Source organism: Siphateles boraxobius, unplaced genomic scaffold (assembly GCF_051911475.1).
Source record: "Siphateles boraxobius isolate OS27281-9 unplaced genomic scaffold, OSU_SipBor_1 3, whole genome shotgun sequence".
In the NCBI taxonomy this organism is placed as follows: domain Eukaryota; kingdom Metazoa; phylum Chordata; class Actinopteri; order Cypriniformes; family Leuciscidae; genus Siphateles; species Siphateles boraxobius.
In genome coordinates, this window is record NW_027508919.1 from 7,773,216 (window position 1) to 7,799,828 (window position 26,613).

General features: G+C 40.0%; 1 protein-coding gene across 27 annotated transcripts in view; it reads left to right on the forward strand.

The window, feature by feature from the left end:
- Window positions 1–15,200, forward strand: part of rapgef2b (Rap guanine nucleotide exchange factor 2b) — a 117,158-nt gene extending 101,958 nt beyond the window's left edge. For 4 of the 27 annotated variants that reach the window (XM_077247661.1, XM_077247665.1, XM_077247662.1 and 1 more), the window contains 9 exons: window positions 203–226; window positions 1,167–1,390; window positions 1,817–1,987; window positions 2,081–2,230; window positions 2,696–2,761; window positions 4,160–4,361; window positions 8,498–8,949; window positions 9,707–10,055; window positions 12,884–15,200. In XM_077247661.1, the coding sequence (XP_077103776.1) occupies window positions 203–226; window positions 1,167–1,390; window positions 1,817–1,987; window positions 2,081–2,230; window positions 2,696–2,761; window positions 4,160–4,361; window positions 8,498–8,949; window positions 9,707–10,029 (1,612 nt within the window). In that variant the 3' untranslated portion in view covers window positions 10,030–10,055; window positions 12,884–15,200. The remainder of the gene's footprint in view (window positions 1–202; window positions 227–1,166; window positions 1,391–1,816; window positions 1,988–2,080; window positions 2,231–2,695; window positions 2,762–4,159; window positions 4,362–8,497; window positions 8,950–9,706; window positions 10,056–12,883) is intronic. The other 23 variants (XM_077247672.1, XM_077247676.1, XM_077247677.1 and 20 more) reach the window with 9 other exon arrangements.
- The last annotated feature ends 11,413 nt before the right edge of the window (window positions 15,201–26,613 follow it).

The window sequence follows — 26,613 nt, forward strand, 5'->3', positions numbered from 1 at the left end:
TACTCTTTGTCTGCATTATTGTCAGAGAAGTTATTGTCTCTCTTTTGGTCTCTGGTGCACCTCACCTTGGTACCCTTGGTCTGTTTCTCCTCATCTAAGTGTGTCTCCCTCTCTTTCTCTCAATGGCTTTCTCTCTTCCCCATTCCTCTTTTCGTCCACCCTCTCTGCCCCACGCTTCACTATTCATGGCTCTCCCTTACAGGAAGAAGAAATGGAGGAGTTTAGGGTGAGTATGGTGAACTCTCACCTTTGGCCTCATGTGTGCCCCCTCCTTTAATTTGGGCTGGCTCCTCACCATCCTTTATTTTTATTTTTCTGGTTCATTTGAGAATGCTTCTGCTCTGACGGATCCCATCCAAGCATTTGACCACAATCACTTTTGCTATTCAGGGTCATTGAATAAACTCACCTCATTCTAAAATACATCCTAATGTTTCTGTTGTTTTACCACCGTAGATGTTTAATCTTTCACAAACATGACCCCACCAGTATGCATGAATTTATTTACAGTTGTTTGGTTCCTGCTCATTTAATATTTTGATGTCCCATGATCCATTTTTAGCAAAAGTGATTTAACATGCCCCTTCCAGCTAAACTACTTACCATAGCTGCACGTCTTTTACTAAGTATTTGCAGTGTTGTGAGTTTTTTTTTGTTTGATTTATTAATTGCTTTTTATTATTTTCTTTAGTCATTATTTAAAAAATAATTATTAGTTTCAACTAAGATTGTGTATGGATGCAAACCCTGCCTTTTATAAGACCTTTTTTGAGTTTTAAGTGTGTTAAATCCTTTTTCCTGTTTTAGCTTAATATACAAAGATTTTAATTATGCTAGAGGTGCAGAAACCATTAAGCATAAAATAAATGGTTAAAAGATTTTTCAATGCTTTTGCTCAGAAATTTTAAAATATATGTATTTGACCAAAAATAATGGAAATCATCCATTTGAGTTTTAGTACAATAGTTCTGTTGTTTATATAACATTTTAACTGCCTGATTGGCTGGGATGTGAAATGCATGGAGTGTTTGGATGGACTAAAGCTGCAAGGGATGCAACTTACTGCATGTCAGAAAGACTGAGATCTGATCCTGCATCAGCATACTACACACTATTAAAGTCCGACTGCATCTCAAACTCTAATATGTGTGTGTGCGTGTGTTTAGGTCACTCAGCCAGGGCAGTGCCAATGCAGCCATCCTGGATGTAACCCAGACAGGCGGGCACAAGAAGCGGGTCAGACGGAGTTCCTTTCTTAATGCCAAGAAGCTGTACGAGGATGCACAGATGGCACGCAAGGTCAAACAATACCTTTCCAACCTCACCCTGGAGACAAACGAGGAGAGCCTGCAGACACTTTCAATGCAGTGTGAGCCCTCAATCAACACATGTGAGTAGCAAGCACACACACACAAGCACACAAACACACACACACACACACACACACACACACACACACAACACAAATACCAAAAGGAGAAAAATAATAGCATGTGAAGAAGAACACATATCTGACATTTTTATCTCACATTAAAAAGCTGCATACCCCACAGCTTGTTGGTTATAAGTGCAATTTTTTTAAATCAAATTATAATGCAGCACAGAGTGGCCAGTAAGAAGTATTTACATTTTTCAGGAGTACATATTTCCACCATTCGTTCACCATTAGTAGTTTAAGCAAAAAGTTATTTTGGACATTACTGTTTTTTTATTATTTTTTTAATTACTTGGTATATTGTTATTATTTAATATTTCCTCATTATTCAGATATATAATTCAGCTTGTTGTTTACAAATAGATTCTTTCTATTTCACAGTGCCGAAGAGTTCCGGGGACCGGAAGAGACCTGACACGTCGCCCGTGGTCGCACGGGCCGCCATCCACCAGCGCCAGCAGCTTCAGAAAGCCAACCAGGCGCTTCAAGTGCCTGCCGTTGCCCTCTACCCATCTCGCAAGAAAGTGCCGGTCAAAGACCTACCGCCATTTGGTAAGATCACGTAATTCTGATACTTAAACACAATCAGGTCCTCCGATATATATTTATGGTTATCATAAGGCTCTGTCTTTTGTGTTTGCACAGGCACAAGCTCACCGCAGTCTCTAAAGAAGATACTGTCCCTTTCAGAGGAGGCAGTAGAGAGACACAAGAAACAGACAGAGGACAGTGTGTCCAACAACTCCTCACAGCTGTCATCTCCTCCTACGTCTCCTCACAGCTCACCTAAGAAAGGTAAGGATACACACAGACAGAGTCAGACACACTATGGCATTCGATATATGTTGTTTTTCTCCAACCTTTTGCACACTCAATTTACTCTCCCCCATTGACTTATCGGTGAACTGTGGAATCAGAGCTCTATGGTGGGCATGCAGTGAAATATATTGTAAGACAGCATGTTCCCTGACCAATGGCATGCAGTTCATTTTTCTGATAGCTGGCATCCCTCAGTGCCAACATGTTTTCATAGCTTATTTAATATGTTGATACTGCCATCTTGTGGTAAAAAGATCACGCATGCAATATTCTGCCAAGGTTGACATGTTCTAGTGCTGTTATACAAAATATCTTGGAACACTGCTTGTCTCTGATTTCAGAGTTACAGATGCACAACTTTCCATTTTTCCTTTTGAAATTTTATCATTTCACATAACATTTCTGTCTCTCATTACTCACCTGTTTTGCCCCTATATTCAGCCATCACAGCTATAAGATGCCATGGTATGAAGGGTTTTTCCTCCTTCTGTAGAAAATCACCAACAGGTAACAGGGCCTAGATGCAGATTTAGCCTTAGAGAGTTCACACAAACATCATTATTGCAGTGTCTCAAAATGTAGTGAACTACCTACTAACTCATCAATTAATAGAGGTACACTACTGTTCAAAAGTTTAGTGTCTGTAAGATTTTTTTTATTTATTTTTTATTCTTTTGAAATAATTTTCTTATGCTCGCCACCATTTATTTGATCAAAAATTCAGTAATTTTGAGTGATGTTCTGAAGTATTATTACAAATTAAAATAACGGTTTTCAATTTTAATATATTTTAAAATGTTATTTATTTCTTGTGACTGCAAAGCTGAATTTTCAGCAGTCGTTACTCAAGTCCTCAGTGTCACATGATCCTTTAGAAATTTGGTGCTCAAGAAACATTTATTTTATATTCCTTTCTTTTTATAATGTTGTGCTGCTTAATACTTTTGTGGAAACCATTTTATTCTGAAATTTGATTAATAGAAAGTGAAACAGCATTCATTTAAAATAAAAATCTTTATACAACTATCAATTTGAATGCTTGCGGAATAAAAGTACTAATTTCATTTACTGACCCCAGATTTTAAAACAGTAGTGTATGTTTGACTTGAACGATTCAGAACCTGTCCACAAATGTTGTCTAGTTTGGCAGCTCGCTTAGTATTGATACACAGCCAATGAGATGTTTTGTTTTCAGTTCAGACTTTACCTAAGATATTCCAGTGATGTGATTGGCATAATCAGTAACATTTGTGTTCAAACTTTAAGTAGCAATATCAAATATTATTGTGTTATATAGTACAGTGTCATTTGGAGGTTTGTACTTCTAAAGGTTTTATACATTTAAAAATATCAGAAATATCATCATTTCTGATTCTAACATTCGAGTGATCTCTCTCACCAAGTCTATACAGTGTTTCTGCTTTTCTTTTTTCTTTTTTTTGCTCCTAGCTGACAGAAAAAGGCTAGTGCTGTAACTGTGTGTGTGTACTGTAGAGCCCAAGCTGCCCTGCTACTGAAGTAACTGCCTGGTTTTGATTATTTAGGGAAAATAGCCTTAGATGCTGACATGGCATTAAATAAAACAATCTATTTATCTATCTATTGTTTAGCTAGGTTAAGAAATGGGAGTTTTGGCGTCATTTGAAATTGGAGTCAGAAGAGTTTTACTTTTTACTCAATATTTTTGTGTGCTATTGTTGTAGTGTTGTACACGTGTTAACATCAAACTCATAATCAGTTTTCTTACAAATCAGCTGTACATGGTTTGCAGGAAGGTTGATCTGTAGAGTTTGGAACAAAACCTATTATTGTGAAAAGAGGGAGTTATAGACTGGAGTACCCCAGGGGTCTGTATTAGGGCCAAACTGTTTCCTGATCATTTTTTTCTGTGTACGCATTCGCCAGGTTATGGACGAGCTGGTGATTACCTGTCAGACTCTGGCCACAGTGAGATCTCCTCACGCTCCAGTCTGGTGAGCACATCCTCTCTGGACATGGGGCAAGATGAACGCAGGCAGCGCTATGGAGGAATAGCTGTAGAGGGCCATGTTAGTGGTCACCGGCTAGAGCGCAGGGCGACAGCTGACCCTGATCAGTACAGCTTGGGGTAAACAACACTCTTTACTTTCTCAACTAATTGGTGTGCTGCATGAATGCATGTTAATTAATTGGTCTTTAGGAACCCTGGGTCAGTTAGGTTTTGAGCTCATCTGACCCCAATCAGACTACTTTCTCAGACAATTTACAGTATTTATAGATATGTTCTTGTTTAAAACCAGGTTGTCAGATCACAGTAGAATGGATGGTTCTTGATAAAAAAAAAATGCTGCATAGTATTAAAAGTGCTACTCTTGTGGTGGGTAAACCAAAAGAGGGAAACCAATGCAGGGCTCCAGACTAACTTTTTTTACTAGGAGCGCTGTAGCCCGTGACTGAAAATTTAGGGGCACACCTTAAATCAGCTTGCAATGCAATTATTCAAATTTCCCCCAAAATAACTGTAATACTGACAAATTCTTTAATAATAGACTTAACGTACAGATATTACAATGTGCAGTTTTATTTTAAGTTCACAGGGCTCCAGACTAACATCTGAGGGCAGCAGCACCGGAGACACTGAGTTCTACAACACATATCTGGTAGCAATGGGGCTGACAAAAAAACACTGAGCTTATTTAGGGTGTAGAAGAAATTAACTTTAATTATTATCATTCATAATGTCTTAATATAAATTAAAAAGCAAAGCAAGTAAATACATTTTATATGGGAGAGAAAATATCCAATAAGCATCCTACTGTTTACAATGGTAATTTATTTTTATTTTAAATAAGTGTTTAAATAAGAGTTTTCCTAAATCTTAACAAGCACTGTTTGATCTGATATCTATGGTTTATAACAGAGAACTCTGCGCCGAATCGGAGTGTTTCTCACTGGATCTCGCAGCGATGATGTTATTAATTCTGAGGCGAAGTCAATGGATTTCTTCACTGGATCTCCTAGAAACGGTGTCGCCTGATCGAGATCGCCCCGTTACTGGCAAGTTCGGGGTGCTGCGCTCTCTATTATTGGTCCGAACTAATAAACGGTCCGTGAAATGAGTAGCGCATTTTCGTTCCGCTTTCATTTTGTTTGCATTCGCTGCTCGGCAACGTCTAAATAAATATTTGGTCGCATCGGCAGGAAAAATGGTAGCAAAATGCGACCAATTGGTCGCAGTCTGGAGCCCTTCAATGCAATGGTGCAGACCATCTGAATGTAGAGATGCACCGAATACAATTTTCTAAGCCGATTCCGATTTCCGATTTTTCATGAGTTTGACCTACATATACCGATTTTAGCCGATTCCGATTTCATTTTTTCTAACCACTTTACAGCAAACACAAATATTTATTTTCTATCTTTTCTTTAATAGAACATTTTACATAGCCGCTGGATTTTCAGCGCCGCTACAAAATCTTTCAATGATCAGCAATATCACGACATTCACTTCATTGACTTACCTAAAAACACTGTCATGGCGACCGGAGGCGCTGCATGCGGTGGCTCTGAATCCCCTTTTTAACAAGGAGGAAAGAGCCACATATGGAAATATTTTCGATTAGACTAATGTCACTTTGCCATAAGGGGCCGTTCACATAGCACGTTTTTTGCGGGTGCAAATTCATTATTTCAGATGCGGCCGGCGCGCTCGTTTTTTCAAGCGCACCTCTGTTCATGGTTGCATAGCAACGACAGACGCCACGGGAGAGCAAGCGCTTGTGGAAAGGAGAAAGCGGTATGAACTGCGCTCTCCATGAAGACGAGGAAGTATCACCTACTGCTCATAGTCCTGATAGTTAAAGTTAAATCATATTTAATTTTTCAGATGAGTCTACTAAACTTGTTGGTGTCCTTCAGAAATCGTTCTAATATGATGATACGTGATGCTCTTTTTTTTTTTTTTTTTTTTAGATTCTTTGATTAATAAAAAGTTAAAAAGAACATCATGTAATAATATTTCACTATATTAGGCTATTGTTTTTTCTGTATTTTTGATTAAATAAATGCAGGCTAGATGAGCATAAGACTTCTTGCAAAAACAAAAAAATACCCCCACAATATCATTCAATTACCAAAGAGCCTTAGAGATCTTCTATAAAAAGCCCAGAAAAATTAAGTGCTCACAGATTGGGTGTGGCCTTTCCCATTACGATAAAATTTTCAATAAATTGTAAATAATCTTTTTCTGGGTTGTGCCGTTTCATTTTTCCCCTAAACAATTTCTACAATGAAAAAAATTTGGAGTAGGATTTATTTGAAAAAAGCTAGGCAACTTTTTCCACTCAGAAAATGCTAGTAAATTTACAAAGATTTGCCAAGTAAAAACCTAAACATATTTATCAGTAGATTTAATTACAAATCTTTAATTTAAAATTTACTTGGAATATGGAATTAAGTAAACTTTACTTAACCTAGTTAAGTGAAAGTAACAAAGAAAATAAGTAATTTTAACTTGGCTAGTAAAAGGTTGCTAAATATCAATTTAGTTGAAATTTCCTTTACATTACATTTCATTCAAACAATTTTATTGAATTATACCAGTCATTTATAGTATGTGTTTTACTTAGAGTATTTAAGTAATTTATACTTCATCATGTCAGATGTTAAGCATAATGTGAATGCAAATACCTCAATACTTGGTAGACAATACACAATGACGGTAACATTTGATGGATCGTTTTTGTGTTTGAATGTGTCATTTTGAGCAGAAAATTTACTCGAAATGCCACAAAATGGCAAGTTACTAAATCCTGACAACAAAACCAATGATAAAACAGTGTAAATACTGCTGGAAACCAGTGAAAAATGAACCTCATTAATTATTCAAGGTCCAGTGCATAATGGGAACCCCAGTGTCAGAAAAGTTGAGTAATTTTTACTTAATTTTATTGAGTTGATATTTACGCTTTCATTTCTACTCGCATGAATTAAGTACTGATATAGAATTTACTTAGTTTTTTTTATTCTTGCCTGAACTAACTTTTTCTTGTAAATTACATTGTTTTTTTCAGTAGTATTTACCTTACTAAAAATCATTTTTTACAGTGTACCAAGCTGAAAATGAACACAAAAGAAAACATGAACAATCCTGTCTAAAATTATAAAATGAAGGTTTCTGTTTGTGACTGCAGTTCAAGGTACGTGCTGCAATAATCATGCCTTGAATCAGTTGATGGTATGTCATATTTGTTTTTCTCAAAATGTCCATTTCTATCCACAAAACTTGCCAGAAGTCATGGTTTAAGGGGTTATTTTAAAAAAAAAAATCTTCCAGGGTGCATGCCCCCGGACCCCACCACGCGCGTCTTGGTAACAACCTCGGGCACATAACAGCACCGCTGCTGGAAAAATTTCTAGGGGAAACACTGTATAGCCTTGCAGTATAAAGATGTTTCTCAAAACACACACACACAGCCTATTGCAATCACTTGTACATCAATGGCAAGTTTTATTTCGCAAACAGTTCTTCTCTCGTCTGCCACATGTCCAGCCAGGCTAAACAATCACTTTAATTGAGCGCGAGCAGCAAAAATAGACTCTGCGCCGAAACCCCGCTTCACTGCTGCTCACGCAACGCTCCTGCTCGACGCTCACGCGCTGCTCCTGCTCTCGGTGTGAATGCACTCATTGATTAACATGCACGCCGGGGGAAAAAAAACCCTGCGCTGCTCACGCTTGCGGTGTGAAACGACCATAATTCACGAGGTTTCCTACATGTGCGTACTGTGTGCACGTGTGATGCTAATTTTGCGCGATGTTAATCATGCGGCGCCCGAGTGCATTTGACCGGCAAAAAAAATGATCGCCGATCACATGAAAATCGGCCGATTCCGATCACCAGCCGATCAATCGGTGCATCTCTATCTGAATGTGTATTAAAAAGGATTACTTTTCCAGAGGGTTTTATTATACACACTGGAAATACCAATACCACATAAAAATATCAAAGAAAAAGTCCAGATCAGGGCTTGCGGAGTTGCAGAGATTTGCTTCAGCCTAGTTAAATGTGTTGGAGCAGGGTTGGAACTGAACTCTGCAGGACTGTGGCCCTCCAGGAGCTGTGTTTAGAACCCCTGGTCTAGATTAAGTCATCAACCTTACTAATCGGCAAGTCTCTTATTGGACAACTGGTTGACCATCATGACCTGGCAATGTATTCTCACTATTAAACCCTTCTGGATCCTTCTACCTTTCTTTTTTCAGGTCCTACTCATCCATGCAGGACTGTCGGGGTCTGTATGCGGGCGCCACCGTGCTGTCTTCTCCCAGCTCAGAGGAGCTTACCCAGGACCAGGGTGACCGGGTGTCTCTCGACGCTGCTGATTCTGGTCGTGGCAGCTGGACTTCATGTTCCAGCGGCTCCCATGACAACATTCAGACAATGCAACAGGGGCGTAGCTGGGAGGCGTTGGCAGAGGGCGCGGGGCTGTGGGGAAGCAGGGGGAGCTGGGCGTCCGCCTGCTCCTCTTCATCCTCAGCGGCATGTTGGGGCGAGGACTCTGAGGGCGACACAGGTACCATCAAGCGAAGAGGAGGGAGGGATGTGACCACAGACCCAGAGACCAGCAGCATCACCTCCACTGGTTCAGAAGAGTCCAGGCAGCACAGCAGACGCCCCTCGCCCATCACCGCAGGAAACAGCAAGCCTGTGATCAGTAAGAATCGCCACGTGAACCTGATTTAAACGGATAGTTCACCCAAAAATGACAGTTATCTTAAAAATTTACTCACCCTCATGTTGATCCAAGGCCATGCTCTTATTTTTTTTCCCATAGAACGCAACATGAGAAGCATCACACACACTTTTTGTCCATTTAATACCATTTAGCTTCATAATGGACAAAAAAAACTTCCATAAAATTAGTCCATACGGCCTGTGGTCTAAGCCGTACGAAGCCATACAATAACCTTCTGTGAGGAACAGACAATTTTCACATTTCAATCTGAAAATCAAATATGGTGCCTTTCATGCCAGGTTGTATATCAAAGTTTAAACTCAACCTTTATGTGTGGTGCCATATTTGACTGAAAGATTTTTCATTTTTGGGTAACTATTGTTTTGAGAGTAACTACACCAAGTTCTATATCCTCTCCGATGTGTTGTGTGTTTCGATGCTTTAAAAGCTGAAGTCGTGATCTTTGCATGAAAAGGCTGAAACAATATTCCCAATGATCAAACATACATCTGATAATGAAACGTGCTACAGGTTGAGAAATATATGAACCATAAGCATACACAAACTCACTTAAATTCCTTAATTATCATGTTGAACGCTACAAGGTGGAACAACACAGACCACCTACAAAAACAATCCTTCCTGAATCTAGTGCATGTCTGCATGTGTCCATCCGCGTGTGTGAGAAGCGTTACGGGTATTAAACGGAACTGTGGTGTCCGTCTCCTCCCCCCAGCACGGAAGGACGGCCGTTACCGGGACCCTCCACCCACGCCGCCGGGATACACGGCTCTGACCATCACAGACGTAACCGAGGGCACGGCTCACTCAGGCAGGAGACCCCCGGACTACACCACCGCCTTGCAGCGCTCCCGTCTTGTCACACATTCCCCCGACTCCCAGCAGCCCCTGGCTGCGGGAAAACCCATCCACTCGCCGGACCCCCGGGGCCGAGAGGAGGAGGCAGAGGAGGTGGAAGAGGAGGGTGAGTGCTTGTCTCCCAAACTCAGAGCTCAGAGGAGGAGAGGTCCACACACAGCAGTTCCCCCCAGGCCATGAGTTATATACACCACCCCAGCAGGAAGGTAAAACATCCCAAACTCCAGTTACTTCCACTCTCACACACACTCTCACTCTCTACGCACACGAGACACGGTCTCTGCATGCCAGGAGGCCAGCTCCTTCACCTGCCCACCATCACCAACCACCAACGCATCTCACACAGTGCATGCGTCGCCACGGAGACAGCCTGCCCCCCCGTCGCCGTGGCAACATCCCAGTCATTGCTCCCCGCTCTGCCGTGTGTATTGGCTCTCACCCATCAGTGCTCACAGGAAAATCACTAGATCTGCCATCATAAACGCTTGAACACATGATAGAACCTGAAGTGATGTTTTTGTTGTCAGGTAGCACATGAAATAATGTTAGTACTTATCAGCACAAAGATCCTGAATTGAGATGTCATTTTATTAATTTTCACAATAGTAGTATTTTTTTGTTTGTTTTAAAATAAGTATTTCCTGTCCTGTTATGTTTGTCTTTGGTATAGTAATGCCAGAGCATTTAGTTTAGTTGTCTGTCTATGACTTTGTTCCAAACCCAAGTGTGTTTCCTATAGACAGCATTTTTAGACATTCTCAAAGATTATGCTGCCTTACATTTTACATACTTATAATTTACAAGTATGTAAGTACGATCTTTGTAGGCAAGGTAATCCCAGAATGCATGTGAAATCTTTCTTCCAAGATGGTGTAGTTAAGCAAATCATAGATTGTTAATTTATAGATATAGTGTAGATTGTGTGTATTGTAAGTACAATATATACGCAATCTTGGAAGAAAAATTATAGTTATTTAAATTAATTATATAACTATAAATTTTCTTCCAAGATTGCGTATATAGGAGTCATTTGTAAGTAGACATGTGCCGGTATTCGGTAATGCGATAAATCGCGGTAATGAATATGCACGATATTGTTATCGCGGGGACTTCGAAATACCGTGAAAAATAATAGATCCGAATTTAGATTTTTAGAACGCGCATCAGCTTATTTTCCATCAACCGCTTAAAAAACAATGCGTATATGCTGCGCAAAACACATGTGCACTTTGATGTAAACAATCCCCACATCACATGTATAAGCACTGTGTGCATGCAGTGCGCACTCTAGTCTAATGTAAACAATCCTCACATGGAGAAGAAGCACGGCGGAAGGAGGAACGCTGCCGACTATTTATCCCCCGCATGGCTGCCAACTCTCACGCATTCAGCTTGAGACTCACGCATTTGACACTTTCACACGGTCTCGCGCCACACATCCATTTTCTCACGCAGAGAAAAATCGCGGAGCAAAGAGGACACTGACACCGACAGACTAGACAGAGCAGGTTACTTTTGATATGAAAAAAATATCAGCTCTCAGGTTTTATAACGAAATACAGACAATAAATACTGTTTTGGTGCTTGTAAATGTGACGTGACAGATCGCGCGCCTCAGATCAAGTAAACCGATCATCTGTTACTTTTTATTAAAGATACAGTAAAACCTACCGAAAGGTACGTACTTTCGATCAATCAGTGTTTTTCAACCACGGAAAGAGGTCAATAACACTGCAGGAGAACAATTATGTCACAGAACGTTACATTTACCTCAGGAAAGCCATTTAATGTTAGTTGACTATAAGAAAATAGCTATAGAGAGGAGTATTTTGCTAAATATGTGCACTATATTATTTTAATATATGTTTACTTGTCATTATATAATTGTTATTATAATGAAAATTACGGCATATTACATTTTTATATTTATATTATTATTATATTTATATTGTATGCATTATATTTAATTTCTCTCTGTATGTTTACAGCATTATGTGAGATATATTTTTTCTTGAGAAACATTTAAATGCAGGCTATCTACTGTAGCCTACCTAATATTTATCCAAATGAGTCAATATTGAATCAAGATTGAAATTAAATCCAAGAATTTAATTGAAATCATGAAAATTGTGTTAAGCAATAATACAAACAGTAGCCTCAGTAACCATGTAAACATTATACTGTATGTTTACAGCATTATGTGAGATATATTTTTTCTTGAGAAACATTTAAATGCAGGCTATCTACTGTAGCCTACCTAATATTTATCCAAATGAGTCAATATTGAATCAAGATTGAAATTAAATCCAAGAATTTAATTGAAATCATGAAAATTGTGTTAAGCAATAATACAAACAGTAGCCTCAGTAACCATGTAAACATTATAACATGTTGTCACTAAAAAATAAAATTAATGTTTTGACAATTACACATTGTGATGCAAGTTTTTTTTTAGATACCCCCAATCCGTCTGTTTCTCTTGTGCAATTAAAATATCGTGATAATACCGTATACCGTGATAAAAGCTCGATCAATTAATCGCAGCATGAAAATTTGATACCGGCACATGCCTATTTGTAAGTGATGTTAATATGTTGGCACTGTTAAACATCTCAAATTCTGAACCCCAAATCCAGTTTACTTGCCCTACTGTTTTTTTTTTTTTTTTAGTATTCCCTTCTCTAGTTACAAACCATGGCTTGCTTATGTCCTTAACATAAGTATCCTTGTGTGTACTAGTGGCCGCGTTTTGCCACGTCGAATTTCAGGAGAAGACGAGAGTTTTATTCCCATTCTTGTACTTTTGCTTATACTTCCAAAATTGAACATGCACAGAACTGCATTTGCATCTGTTTCCTACGAATGCAATGCAAGAAATGCAAAGTATGCGACACTGAAGGTAGTTTCTGTGGAGATAATGAGAAATAACATTGTGTCATCAATAATGGTTCACTTCCACATGTTACTTGGGTTTGGAACAGAGCCTATGTGTAAGAGACATGATGCTCACAGAGTTTCTCTCTTCTCCCTCCAGAGGATGAACAGGTGTCCGCTGTTTGAAAGGGGATGACACTGGCTTTTATACGGATGCTGCATTGACTGATGGGCCATATCAGGCCTTCACAGGTCAGACAGACAGACAGACAGACCATCCAGTCTACATCTTGCCGGCACTGCCTCTCTCCCTCCTCAATGATGGATTCTTCTCCCTGCCCTGCCTTAATGCAATGGGGGGTTTGATGCCCTGCATGCTAAAAATACTGTGAAGAAAGGAGGCGAGCAAAAAAATAACTTATTTGGCACTTTGGAGAATGGAAATACAAACTGAACTGAAACTCGAAAACAGCGCTTCGACATTCACACATAAAAAAAACAAACTACTGTTAACAGTTGTCTTCAGACAATTGACTTTTTCCTTCTGCTTAAAGGTCACACTAACGTGTTTAGTAGTTCCCCTCAGCACTTTTTAAACTGTTTTTAAGGTGTAAACGGATGCACACAATCAACGTGTCAGTCTCCCGATTCTGGACATGCAGTTTGGATGGCTAAGAAGGCTTGACTATAACTTATCAACCCACCTGTTCACATCAGTCCCGACAACAACTCTCATATCTGTGTGGTTTAGCATTACAGTATTATATTCGCAGGAGCACGGCTTGAAGGACACCTCTTCTACTGGCGGACTACATCATGATGGAGTTCACATTGATCATTGACATACGTAGCACACCGATTTAATAAGGATGGCGCTTTGTGAGAGGAAACGATGCTAAGTAAAGCCTTAGAGGGTGGTTTTATTGGTTCTTGGCCTTAGTGAGTTTCAAAGCCGTAAGAAAGTATGAATGAAAAAAGCTCATAACAAACGTGATACAGAAATAACAGACTGAACAAATCTACATCTGGCCGCCAAAGTCCATTAAAAGTGAACCAGTTCAGTTGCAGGAAGCTTTTAGTGGTGGAGAGGAAATGTACACATTCATCTTCGATGCAGTTTTACCAGTTCAGCGCCTCTAAAAAGTGAAATTGAAGCAGAATTCTATAGTTGCGTCACAACATCAAGCGCCCCTTGTTGGTGAAGGTGAGAACTGAAGGTTACTCAGGCAAATAGGGTCATCCTATTCGGGTGCTACTTCCTTCCTCTCATTAAGTGATGCCATTAAGGAGGTGTGTGAAAAACTGGTTTTGGTGTTGTTTTTCTTTGAGGACTCAAGTTGTGCATGTTTCTCCTGGAGTGGGTCTTGATCTAAATACCACTGCTGCACAACAACTTCCACAATCACTCACAGGAACTGAACTGAAACATGCTTTTGAGACTCCGGTGGGCCGGGAACACGCAAACCCACCTGAAGTCTGCCTGCCAGATCAGAACTGAACCGGTGGGAGCTGGTCACTTTCATTATTTTATTTTAATCACTGAGTTAAACTGATCACATTGATCAGTAGTTAGAAACAATTGATTTGAGAAGAAGAAAAAAGAAGTTTGCAGTGGTTTCCACTGCACCCCGTAACATCTCTACTTCAGTGTTTCTTTCTCTAGTTGCCTGTTTGTTCGTTTGTAGGTTTTTGTGTGTTTGTTTTTGTTTTTTGACCCCCAAACATTTGTTTTGTTTTGTTTTTGTTTTTTGTAATGGTTGCGGATACAGTTGTTAATAACAACACATTTGTAACAGTAAATATATCGACCATCTGCTTCCACTTAATTTTTTTCTTTTAGTAAACATTCACGTTTTGGCAAGCCAAAATGAGTCGCTTGTTTTGCAAAATAAGTTGCACAAATTGTACAAGCATAAATAAACAAGGTAAATAGTAGTAGGTAGCTGTTCTGCTACTCTGTTCGATATGTGATGTCAAGTGAGACGTGTACATTTAGCTGGTGAAGATTCACTCTTTTTTTGACTACTTTTACCTGTACGTCTTTTACAAAGACAATTGGTGGAGTATGTATTTGTTCTTATTTTTTCTTGTCTTTTTGTTTTGTATTTTTAATACAATAATTGTAAATATTGGTTATATTTTTGTTGAATTGTAGAAATGTATGATGTTTATGCCTCAACATCCAGTTTATATGAAGCTGGGAATCATTAAATTCGACAAAAAATGAATCAACTTAATTTCTAAATGCACATTATTATTATTATTATTATTATTATTATTATTATTATTATTATTGCTCTTTTTTTGTTTCGTTGGTCCTGCATTAAGGTTTTTTGTTTTCAAACATTGTTTTAAGTGACCTCTGGCACCATCTAGTGTTTGCACAAGAGAAAACATGGAAGTAACTTGAAATGTGTATCTCATACTTTTCTAACTGACAAATGTATGTTGGGGTTAATAAAAGACATCCATATCTATCTGGGGCCCGTTCTTCTTACGTTGCTTAAAACATCCGAGATCAAACGACACATCCAAGATAATATCATCGTGCTCATCATGATCCGGCTAATTAGGTTCTTCGAACACTCCTGCCGGTTATGATTAGTATAGCTGGATTGAGTTATCTGAGATAATTGCGCGTTCATGCGCTGGGTTAAAAGGGGATATGTATCGATAGTAGAAACATTGATCAGCAACGCTGCTATTGGCTGCTCACCGTGGCCAAAGAACGCCCTCGGGTTTTTTTCTCCACAGAAGAGCAAGAGTTACTGCTTGAAGGATATGCAGAATTTGAAAACTTAATTAAAACGCCAGGGAACACCTCAAAGTGTGCAAAAGCCAAGAGAGAGGGCTGGCAAAACGTAGCAGACAAATTAAGTTTGTAGTTAGATGTTTTTATCACTTATTAAAGTATATATTTTGATATTTTAATAATTTCTAAATAATTAATAACTTTGTTCATTGTAATGTCAGAGTCACCACCCACTACTAGAACATGGGAACAAGTAAAAGTGAAGTACTAGAATATTCTACATAATAGTAATTTTTACTAACTAATCTCTTTTAAAAAGGCAATGTTAATAAATGTTTGCCTGTTTATAAAAGCAACCAAGAAAAAGGCTGAGAAAAAGAAAAACAAACAGGTGGTGGTCCTGCACCCCCACATTATACCCAGGCAGAAGAGCTGACCCTTGGGTTGAGTGTGAACCTTGTGGAGGGCATCCCTGGGTTCAGCTCTTCCTCAGACCCACAGCCAGAGGCCAGGAGCAGAACACCTTCACTGCTGGTAAATGAACTTTAAATGATCCTAGTACACTGTAAAATAATTTGTTGCTGCATTAAATTAAGTAGGCCTATAATCCAATGTGTTGTCCAGTCATATCAGCTGTTAAACCTTGAGTAGCAATGAATTGATTTGACTTGTGAAAGTCTACATGTGTGACTGTGAAACTACATAGTTAATGTAAAAAAAAATATGTTGCCATGAGTTATTGATCACATTTCCCCCCAGTGTACTTCATTGTAATGAAATTGTGTTTTCCTCTTTTGTGCAGTATTAAACAATACACCAACACTTTTATGTGTTCCCAAGCAAGTGGCTGAAGCATGTGCAGTAAGTGGACTTTTTCTAATGTTACATCAAAAGGGAAGAAAGTAGCTGCAACACTTTGTAATGCCCATTCCCCCCCCCCCCCCCCCCCCCCCCAATGCACAGGACAGTGAAGAAACCCTCTCAGGTATCTTTAAGTGCATAAATAACTTTACTTAATTTACACTTGAGTAACTATTATTTCTAATATGAGTTGCAGGAGTCCACATCTACAGAAGAGTCTGCACAAAGCAGTGATGCAGAGGTGGGCAGTGTTGTACTTTTCCTTTTAATTTTTGATGCATAAGCCATGTGTTTGACAGGTTTACACCTACCCCTAGAAAACAGAGTATTTTGAAAATACTTAACAACTTAAAGAGAAAAAAAAACTGGCACTAGAGATAGAGTTGCTTCATAGGAACTTCAGAGTAAGTGCTAATACATTATTTCACACAGAGTATAATATATATTATTTGCAGGCAAAAGATGACTTGATCACTGGCTTTTCTTTTCAAAGAACAATAAAAATAAAAATCAAGGAACTAAGCATATTTGTCTTGTCTTTTATTAAACATTAATGAAATGTTTTATATTTTTCTGATGGTGCAATGTTGTGTAATATGGCCCATGCAATGTCACAGGCACTGTCAGGTGCAACCCTCAGACTTTTCAGATACTTTAGTTGGCTAAAGTTCACTTCATTGTGTGTCCTTGTCCTGGCTAGAGCTGGATTGTAACTGGTTTGGGTCAGGGAATGGGGTCATAAAACATCTGTCTCCAAGCAGGATCCTGTTGTAATCACCTTTGGAATGATGGAAAAATGGAAAAATTCAGTTCTGTTAGGATAAACATACATGTATGTAATACAGTGAGCTTGGTATTTATATTTTTCCTTACCACGTTCAAATAATGTGCAGAAATCTCTGAAAATTCTTGAGTCATGCACAGATCCTGGCCATATTTGTGATATGGAACATAGTCACACACCATCTAAGAGATATTAGTCTGTCAACTGCCTTTTTAAAATTTGATATAATACTAATCTGGATAAGAATCCCAATAGTAACTTGCCTGCACTGTTATTAAAGCCCGACTCTGACGAGTCGAGAAGAACCAAACAATCCAAGATCATGCCAAATCGCCGACAACAATCAAATCCACCTAACTGAGTTAGCGACGTACGAAGAACAGGCCCCAGGTAAGGTAAGATGTTTACAAATGGTGTGGGGTGCATAACATTTTAAGTATGTCATCTAGTTTCAGTATATTTAGTTTGAAAAAGTATTGACAGTGAGTTGCACTTACCCTAGATTTTACATTTTTTTAGTCTGATTATTCATCTAAATAATATTGCTTTAAAATATTTTCTCATTCTGTGCTGTAATTTAAAATGTAATAATACCATTATTAATGTCAAATAGAAAGAGAATGTGTGTAGACCAAAATATCTGTTTAATGCTCATATAAATCAGAGTAATAAAACTACCAAATTCTTCATATAGTTAGCTTTGAAAGTCGTTAGTCTGCTTATGGATGTAGGAGTCACCCCTCTGACCAGTTGACACTAAGAAATATGGCTGAAGAAATCAATAATCTGCAAGGGCTTCAATCAAGTCCCTGTCTGACATGGGTTACCATGCTACTTTTCAGAGTATTTGGCTTCTGTCATTTGCAATATTTGGTGGCATTGTCATAAATTTAATCTAATCAGGGTGAATCTTACAAGGAATCATTTGACGACAACCTCATCTCCTTGTTCTTAAAGGGATAGTTCACCCAAAAATGAAAATTCTGTCAGTATTTACTCACCCTCATGTTGTTCCAACCCTGTAAGACCTTCGTTCATCTTCGGAACACGAATTAAGATATTTTTGATGAAATCTGAGAGCTGGATCCCTCCTCCATACTTGCCCATAAGCTTCTTCAGGGATTGAAACTTGCCAGCCCCGAAAAGTTATTAAAGACATCTTTAAAATAGTCCAAGTGACTACAGTGGCTCAATCTTAAGTTTATCAAGCGACGAGAATACTTTTTGTGCGCAAAAACAAACAAAAATAACAACTTTATTTCAAATATTCATTTCCTTCTCTGTGGGCCTCGAGTCAGTTCACGTAGTATGATTGCGTAGAGCTACGTCACACGTAGGCTCACTATTGGCCGACGCTGGTCATGTGGGTGATGCGTGTGACGCACACCGACAGAAGCTTACGCTATTCGTTCGGTTCACATGATGTCACTGTAACTTTGCGCCGCCATCTGGACGACCGACGGTCTCAGCAATGCCTGCAATATGTTGTGCAGTTTGCTGCAACAACAGCCGAAAGAGGAACCCCGAACGGGTATTTTATTCTATACCAAAAGAAAAGGAAAGAAGAAATGTCTCATATTGTATGAATGTCTCCTATTGTATCATGTCTCATCTTTCTGTGCGCACACACCCTACCCGAAGCGTGCAGCCATAGAGCCCTATACAGTGTGCGAGTAATGAATTGAGCTCTGTTTCGTGTCTGAATGGCCAAATACACACAACATTGTTTAAATGTCCGTTTTCACGTAAAATATGTCGGTAATGTCTTAAACAGAGTTGTCATCCAGTCTCTTTGGTAGAGGGAGAGGAGAGAGAGAGAGAGAGAGAGAGAGAGAGAGAGAGAGAGAGAGAGAGAGAGAGAGAGAGAGAGAGAGAGAGAGAGAGAGAGAGAGAGAGAGAGAGAGAGAGAGAGAGAGAGAGAGAGAGAGAGACGAGGAAAACAAAGCATGCAAATGGAAATTATCGCAGCCGGAAAAATTATCGGGCTATTTTTTTTATCGTGCGATTAATTGATTAATTGATTTATTGACTATCGCGACAGGCCTAATCCAGATTATTGACAGCTAGCCGTGAGCCGTGGCTAACAGCTGGCAAGCTACCAGCTGAGCAACCAAGTCAGAGCAAACTACCACCAAAATCATACATTTGAATTTATTTTATAATACCAACATTTCCCATGATTAAATATAAATCCTTGGTGGCCAGGTGCCGCACTTTTACGTCTTTTACCCATATCCAGCAACAGCATATCAAGCGATCCCCACTGTATGGGGAGGGGTCATGCACAAGATAAATATATATATCATGGAAGTCAAATTGGGGCAAGTCTGGGGCAGATAATAAAGGACAAAAGAAAACTGGGGGTAACAAATAAGGATCGGAGCCTAAAATTAAAATTTTATCCATGAATCTCTGTCTTTCTCTCTCATTCAAATGGGCAGTTTGGGCGGCCATACCGGGCGAGATCGGTCGTCAATATGGCGGCGTTCTACAACCCGAATTCCGGAAAAGTTGGGACATTTTTTAAATTTGAATAAAATGAAAATTATACGACTTTCAAATCACATGAGCCAACATTTTATTCACAATAGAACATAGATAACATAACAAATGTTTAAACTGAGAAAATTTACACTTTTATCCAATAAATGAGCCCATTTCAAATTTGATGCCTGCTACAGGTCTCAAAATAGTTGGGACGGGGGCTCGTTTACCATGGTGTAACATCTCCTCTTCTTTTCAAAACAGTTTGAAGATGTCTGGGCATCGAGTTTATGAGTGTCTGGAGTTTTGGTGTTGGATCCCATTCTTGCCTTATATAGGTTTCCAGCTGCTGAAGTGGTCGTCTTTGACGCATTTTTCGTTTAATGATGCGCCAAATGTTCTCTATAGGTGAAAGATCTGGACTGCAGGCAGGCCAATTCAACACCCCGGACTCTTCTACGATGTAGCCATGCAGTTGTAATAGCTGCAGTATGTGGTTTTGCATTGTCCTGCTGAAATACACAAGGCCTTCCCTGAAATAGACGTCGTCTGGAGGGAAGCATATGTTGCTCTAAAACCTTTATATAGCTTTCAGCATTCATAGTGCCTTCCAAAACATGCAAGCTGCCCATACCGTATGCACTTATGCACCCCCATACCATCAGAGATGCTTGCTTTTGAACTGAACGCTGATAACACGATGGAAGGTCTCCCTCTTCTTTTGCCCGGAGGACACGGCGTCCGTGATTTCCAACAAGAATGTCAAATTTGGACTCATCGGACCATAGAATACTTTTCCACTTTGAAATAGTCCATTTTAAATGAGCCTTGGCCCACAGGACAAGACAGCGCTTCTGGACCATGTTCACATATGGCTTCCTTTTTGCATGATAGAGCTTTAGTTGGCATCTGCAGATTGCACGGCGGATTGTGTTTACCGACAGTGGTTTCTGGAAGTATTCCTGGGCCCATTTAGTAATGTCATTCACACAATCATGCCGATGAGTGATGCAGTGTCGTCTGAGGGCCCGAAGACCACGGGCATCCAATAAAGGTCTTCGACCTTGTCCCTTACGCACAGAGATTTCTCCAGTTTCTCTGAATCTTTTGATGATGTTGTGCACTGTAGATGATGAGATTTGCAAAGCCTTTGCAATTTGACGTTGAGGACACATTGTTTTTAAAGTGTTCCACAATCTTTTTACGCACTCTTTTACAGATTGGAGAGCCTCGGCCCATCTTTACTTCTGAGAGACTCTACCTCTCTAAGACATCCCTTTTATAGCTAATCATGTTACAGACATGATATAAATGAACTTAATTAGTTGCTAGATGTTCTCCCACCTGAATCCTTTCTAATTTTTTTTGCTTTTTCAACCATTTGTTGCCCCCGTCCCAACTATTTTGAGACCTGTAGCAGGCATCAAATTTGAAATGAGCTCATTTAGTGGATAAAAGTGTAAAATTTCTCAGTTTAAACATTTGTTATGTTATCTATGTTCTATTGTGAATAAAATATTGGCTCATGTGATTTGAAAGTCTTATTGTTTTCATTTTATTCAAATTTAAAAAATGTCCCAACTTTTCCGGAATTCGGGTTGTATTTCTAGTGACGTAGGTGGCATCTATGAATTACACTAGTGAACTGACTCGAGGCCCACAGAGAAGGAAATGAATAGTTGAAATAAAGTCATTATTTTTGGGGGGTTTTGCGCACAAAAAGTATTCTCATCGTTTGATAAACTTAAGATTGAGCCACTGTAGTCACTTGGACTATTGTAATGATGTCTTTAATAACTTTTCGGGGCTGGCAAGTTTCAATCCCTGAAGAAGCTTATGGACAAGTATGGAGGAGGGATCCAGCTCTCAGATTTCATCAAAAATATCTTAATTCGTGTTCCGAAGATGAATTAAGGTCTTATGAGGCTGGAACAACATGAGGGTGAGTAAATACTGACAGAATTTTCATTTATGGGTGAACTATCCCTTTAATGAACTTAGGACAATTCAGTCTGACTTCCGGGCAAACCACAGCACAGAAACAGAAACCTTGCTTAAACGGAAAATTCGCTGTAATGTACTGTCCTTACCCTCAGGCCATACAAAATGTTAAAATGCGTCAGGAAGCTCGTGTTCCACACTGTTTCTTGCACAAACCGATCGTTTCTTTTCATTAGTGTGTGTCTGTGCGTCCGATTCGGCATGTCTTGCACTTCCCTGGTCTTTTGCGTCATAGTCTTATTGGTTGACTGTTTTGAAAGTTTTTAAGCAATCAGTACTTTTGTCCGTGCCGGTGTTTATGACGGTTTGTCCTTGACCATGCCGGAGTTTTCGTGACCGTGCCGGTGTGTCCGTGCCAGTAGACTTCCATAGTCTTATGTGTCATATTCTTATTGGTTGATTGTCTTTCTTGACTGTCCTTTCATTTTTAATAGAAGAAAGAAACTTATTTGGGGTTAAAACAACTTGAGAGAGTAAATGATGACAAATTTCATTTTGGGGGGAACTATCCCTTTAATGTTAATAAAACAACAAAAAACTGAGAAAATCACTCACTTTCTTGAATGCTTCTGTTCAATACACCTACTGTAGCTGAAAAAAATAAACCACTGTTTATTTCATTTGTATATTATAAGTTGTGTATATGTAATGTGTATCTTTGTCCTTATCTTTTAATAACAAAGAAAATAATGACAGATTTTTACCTTTGCCATTATGGCCTAGATGTCTGCCATTCTTTTTTATACTATATTTTGTTACCTTGTAAGGCTTTGTTTTTAATATAGGGACATTAGTTTGGCTGTAATGCTCAGTCACTTGCAATAAAGTAAAACCAACATGAAAAAGAATCGTGATAAAATCGTGAATTATCACTATTTTTCCTGAAAAAAATGGTGAAATGATATTTTTGCCATACCACCCCCACCCCTACATTAAACCATTTAGGGCCTTTTAGGTCAGTAGCAATACTTTGTAATCAATATGGAACTTAATAGGTAACTAGTGTAGAGATTATAAAATTGGGGTTATATTATTATTTTCTCGAGCTGGTAATAACTCTACCAGCTGCATTTTAGACTAATTGTAACGACTAATTGAGGATGCAGGATAACCAACTAAAAATGCATTACAATAATCCAGTCTAGAGTTCATAAATGCATGAACTCACTTTTCTGCATCAGAAAGAGATAACATGTTCCGTAGCTTAGCCATATTTCTGAGGTGGAAGAAGGCCGTTTTTGAAATATGATTTTCGAAAGACAAGTTGCTGTCTAATATAACACCCAGGTCTTTAACTGTAGAGGATGAAGTAGCAATACATCCTTCTAGAACAGGGGTAGGCAAGTTCGGTCCTAGAGAGCCGCTGTCCTGCAGAATTTAGTTCCAACCCTAATCAAACACACCTGAACAAGCTAATCAATGTCTTCAGGATTACTAAGGCTATAGGCAGGTGAGGTTTTTTTCAGTTTTGGAATCAAACTCTGCAGGACAGCGGCTCTCTAGGACCGAACTTGCCTACCCCTGTTCTAGAAGCAAATTTTATTTTAAGAGATTCTGTGTATACAGGTTTTTGGTCCAATAAGCAAAAGGTCTTATTTAATAGAAGAAAATCACTGATCATCCATGTATAAAAGGCTCAGACGTTTTTTTGATGCCTGCCGCTTTAAGACTCTTCTTCTGTGGTTACGGTGAAGGAAGTGCGTAGTGTGTGTTAGCTATAGTGGGAACGAAAACAAGTTCAAGTTTAACAGTTATAGTTTAGCCCACGTACATGGGTTGATTAGCCTCTTTAGTTCATCCTGAGAAATCCAGTTTTCAATATTCCATGTGTTGAGTGAATGAAGAAAAGTAAGTGATTGTTATTTTTGTTGTGTTTATGTTTCTATATCGTAGATTCACCGTGTATTAACGTGCCCAGCGTGATGAGTGATATTTCTAGTGTAAGAACAATGTTCATGCTGTAAACACTGCAGGAAATAATAAGTTAAATTTTGTGAGTTTTCTGATGTCTAAGTTACGTAGTGACATTTATAACATTGAGTTAAGATTTAATATCGTGCTCAGGAGACCATGTGCGGACGCTATTGTGTAGTAGCCCTGTCTGGCCTGAGGGTGTCGCCATTGCTCCGTCTGTTAACCCTTTTAATACAGTTTGAAATGTAAACTGGTCAGTGAGATAGGTGAAGCTCCTTATATCTATCCAAAGAGGGATATCCTCATTTATGTAATTGTAGATTATGTTTAAAGGGGCATAGCAATGTTTATTGAGATATTTATGTTTGATGATCCTGATTTGTATTATGTGTGTGGATTTATTATTCATGTTGCATAATAATTTAAGTACTGGAACTGTTTAAAATGACAGTACCTAATTGTGATTTATTTTGTTTTTATTTGACCATAATGACCATGGATATTGGAATGTTCTGATGAGTACTGCTGGAGCTCAATACAGCTAAAGGAAGAAATTACATCTCCTCGTCTTAATTCCTGTGTCCTGACCGATACACCATCCTGTTTACTGGCTGAAACCCTTAATGAACTAGCCCTACTTGATTACCTCACTAACAAATGGTCCTTCGAGCCGGATAGCAGTATTCAGGATGGAGTCAGATGAAGAGATGTATCCTGATATGAGACCTAAACGTCAAATACGTCGACCTGCCAGACTTCAGGACTTCGAAGTGGACTATATGGGATATAGTAAACGAGATCAGTCACAATGGGGCTTGACATCCCCTGCCTTGGATAGGAGGGTGTTCTTCACTCGGGAGGGTCCAGACCAGATGATTCCCTTCCAAACAGCCCACCCTCACTCTAGTGGCTTCCCTGGGAATGCTGCTCACCCTGAGATTCCTCAGCTAGCCCTAGACCACAGCGAGAGGAGAGATTTGGATGGGTTTATCCAGCCTGCGCGAACACCCTCATCCCATCAGAGCCCATATCTGGATTCTCGTTTCCCGGAGGAAATCAGAGCTATACGAGAGGAGAATACTAAGCTGCTCCAAACACAACAGGCCTTCCAGACTGGCATACAGGAACTCAATGAAGCACGGCGCGAGATGAAAGAGCTACTGGAAGTAGCCCGCTCACTGAGAGCAGACCTGGCCCAAGTTAATAGCACCACCTCAAACTACAGTAACCCCAGATCTCCACAAGCTGGTGCTGTAGCCTCAAGGAGTTTCATTGTTGCAGCACACTCAAAGGAAATGGAGCAGGAGGACTGGCCTGATCCTCCACCCTGGCCTGAACCTGACGAGAACCTGTCGAGAGGCATGGGCAATCTCAGGTTCGAGGAACAAGGGCTAGACAGTAGCCAACTCAACTTTCCCCCTGAAGCTAGAGTATATATGCCTTGTAAGCCTCCACTGCCTCCTCAGCATCCTGCTCCTGCTTCTGATAAAGGGATGTCACCATACCTTTCTACACGACCCTCTCAGCTGCTCACACACCCTGCCCCAGCCCATGCACCTTTAATGCAATCAGCCCCTGCCCGAGCCTACCATCCCTTAGCAGCTACTGGAGCGGTACATGGCATGCCGCCACCTAAACAGTTTATGCAGCCACCGGTGAATGAACAAGTGTATCGAGGGCCCCAACCCACAATCCCAAAGTTTATTCACCCGGATCCCAGTGAGTTTGCACGGCTTCGCATAGCTCTATAAAACCTACTCCCATCTAATGCTACAGAACTCTTCAAGTATCAAATACTTGTGGATCATTTAAAGCTGGAGGAAGCTAAGCTTATAGCTGATGCCTATCTAAACTCACCAACCCCCTATAGTGACACTATGTCAGCCCTCCATGATAAATTTGGTCAGCCTCATCAACTTGCCTTAAAGAAGATAGCAAGTGTTCTAGAAACCCCCGAAGTAAAGCGTGGTGATACTATGGCATTCCAGAAGTTCTCTCTCCAGATACAATCTTTAGTTGGCTTGTTGCAGACTCTGGGTCCTGAAGGGGAAATCGAACTCAACTGTGGCTCACATGTTGCTCGTCTGCTGAGTAAGCTCCCTCCAGAACAGCGAGCTGATTTCCGTCGACATCAGTTCAAGCAGTTAGGAGCGACCCATACTCTACGTGATTTGGCAGAATGGCTCCGGTATGAATCATGGTGTCAGGGCTTCGACAGTCAGGCTACTGGACGCAGCATAAAGGAAAGGCAGAACGTGAAGACTGATGGTCGTCCTGGAAGACAAACGGTGACCGTCCTACATGGAGCTGCTGAGTCGGCAGAGACAGCCTCTTCATACCAAAAAGAGAGTTCAACCAACAGAGGGGCCAAGAGTAAAGCCTACTGTGCCTATTGTGAGAGTACTGAGCATTATCTCAGTCAATGCAGTGCTGTCACCAAACTCTCCAAAGACCAGCTTAGAGAGTGGATACGGGTTAACAAGCGGTGCTGGCGCTGTGCACGAACTCATCAAGCAGCTCAGTGCACATTGAAGAAACCCTGCAACATCTGTCAGGGAAAACACCTACTGGCTCTTCACGAGATAAATACAAGAGCAGAGAGGGGCAATAAAGAAGTAGCTGTTAAAGAAGAGAGCTGCTTAATCAGCTCTGGGGCTGACTCGCTCTACCTGGACAGACCTGGAGCCGGGAATCGAGTCATGTTAAAGGTCGTCCCTGTGCTTGTACATTATGAGGACCGGACACTTGACACCTTTGCGATCCTCGATGATGGGTCAGAAAGGACCATGTTGTTGCCAGCAGCAGCTAAGTTTCTTGGCATAAAGGGCAGTCCTGAAGCTCTTCCTCTGCGTACAGTTCGTCAGGACATCCAGATCCTCCATGGCCACACAGTGTCTTTCCATGTCTCACCAGCTGCAAACCCTCACACTAGCTATAAGATCAATGGTGCCTTCACAGCTGGCCGCCTCAGCCTAGCACAGCATACTTACCCTATTGACCGCCTGCAGAGGAAATACAAACACCTAAATGGCATTCCCCTGCCTGCCTTAAGAGATGCTCAGCCAACACTCCTTGTAGGCTCCGACAACCCTCA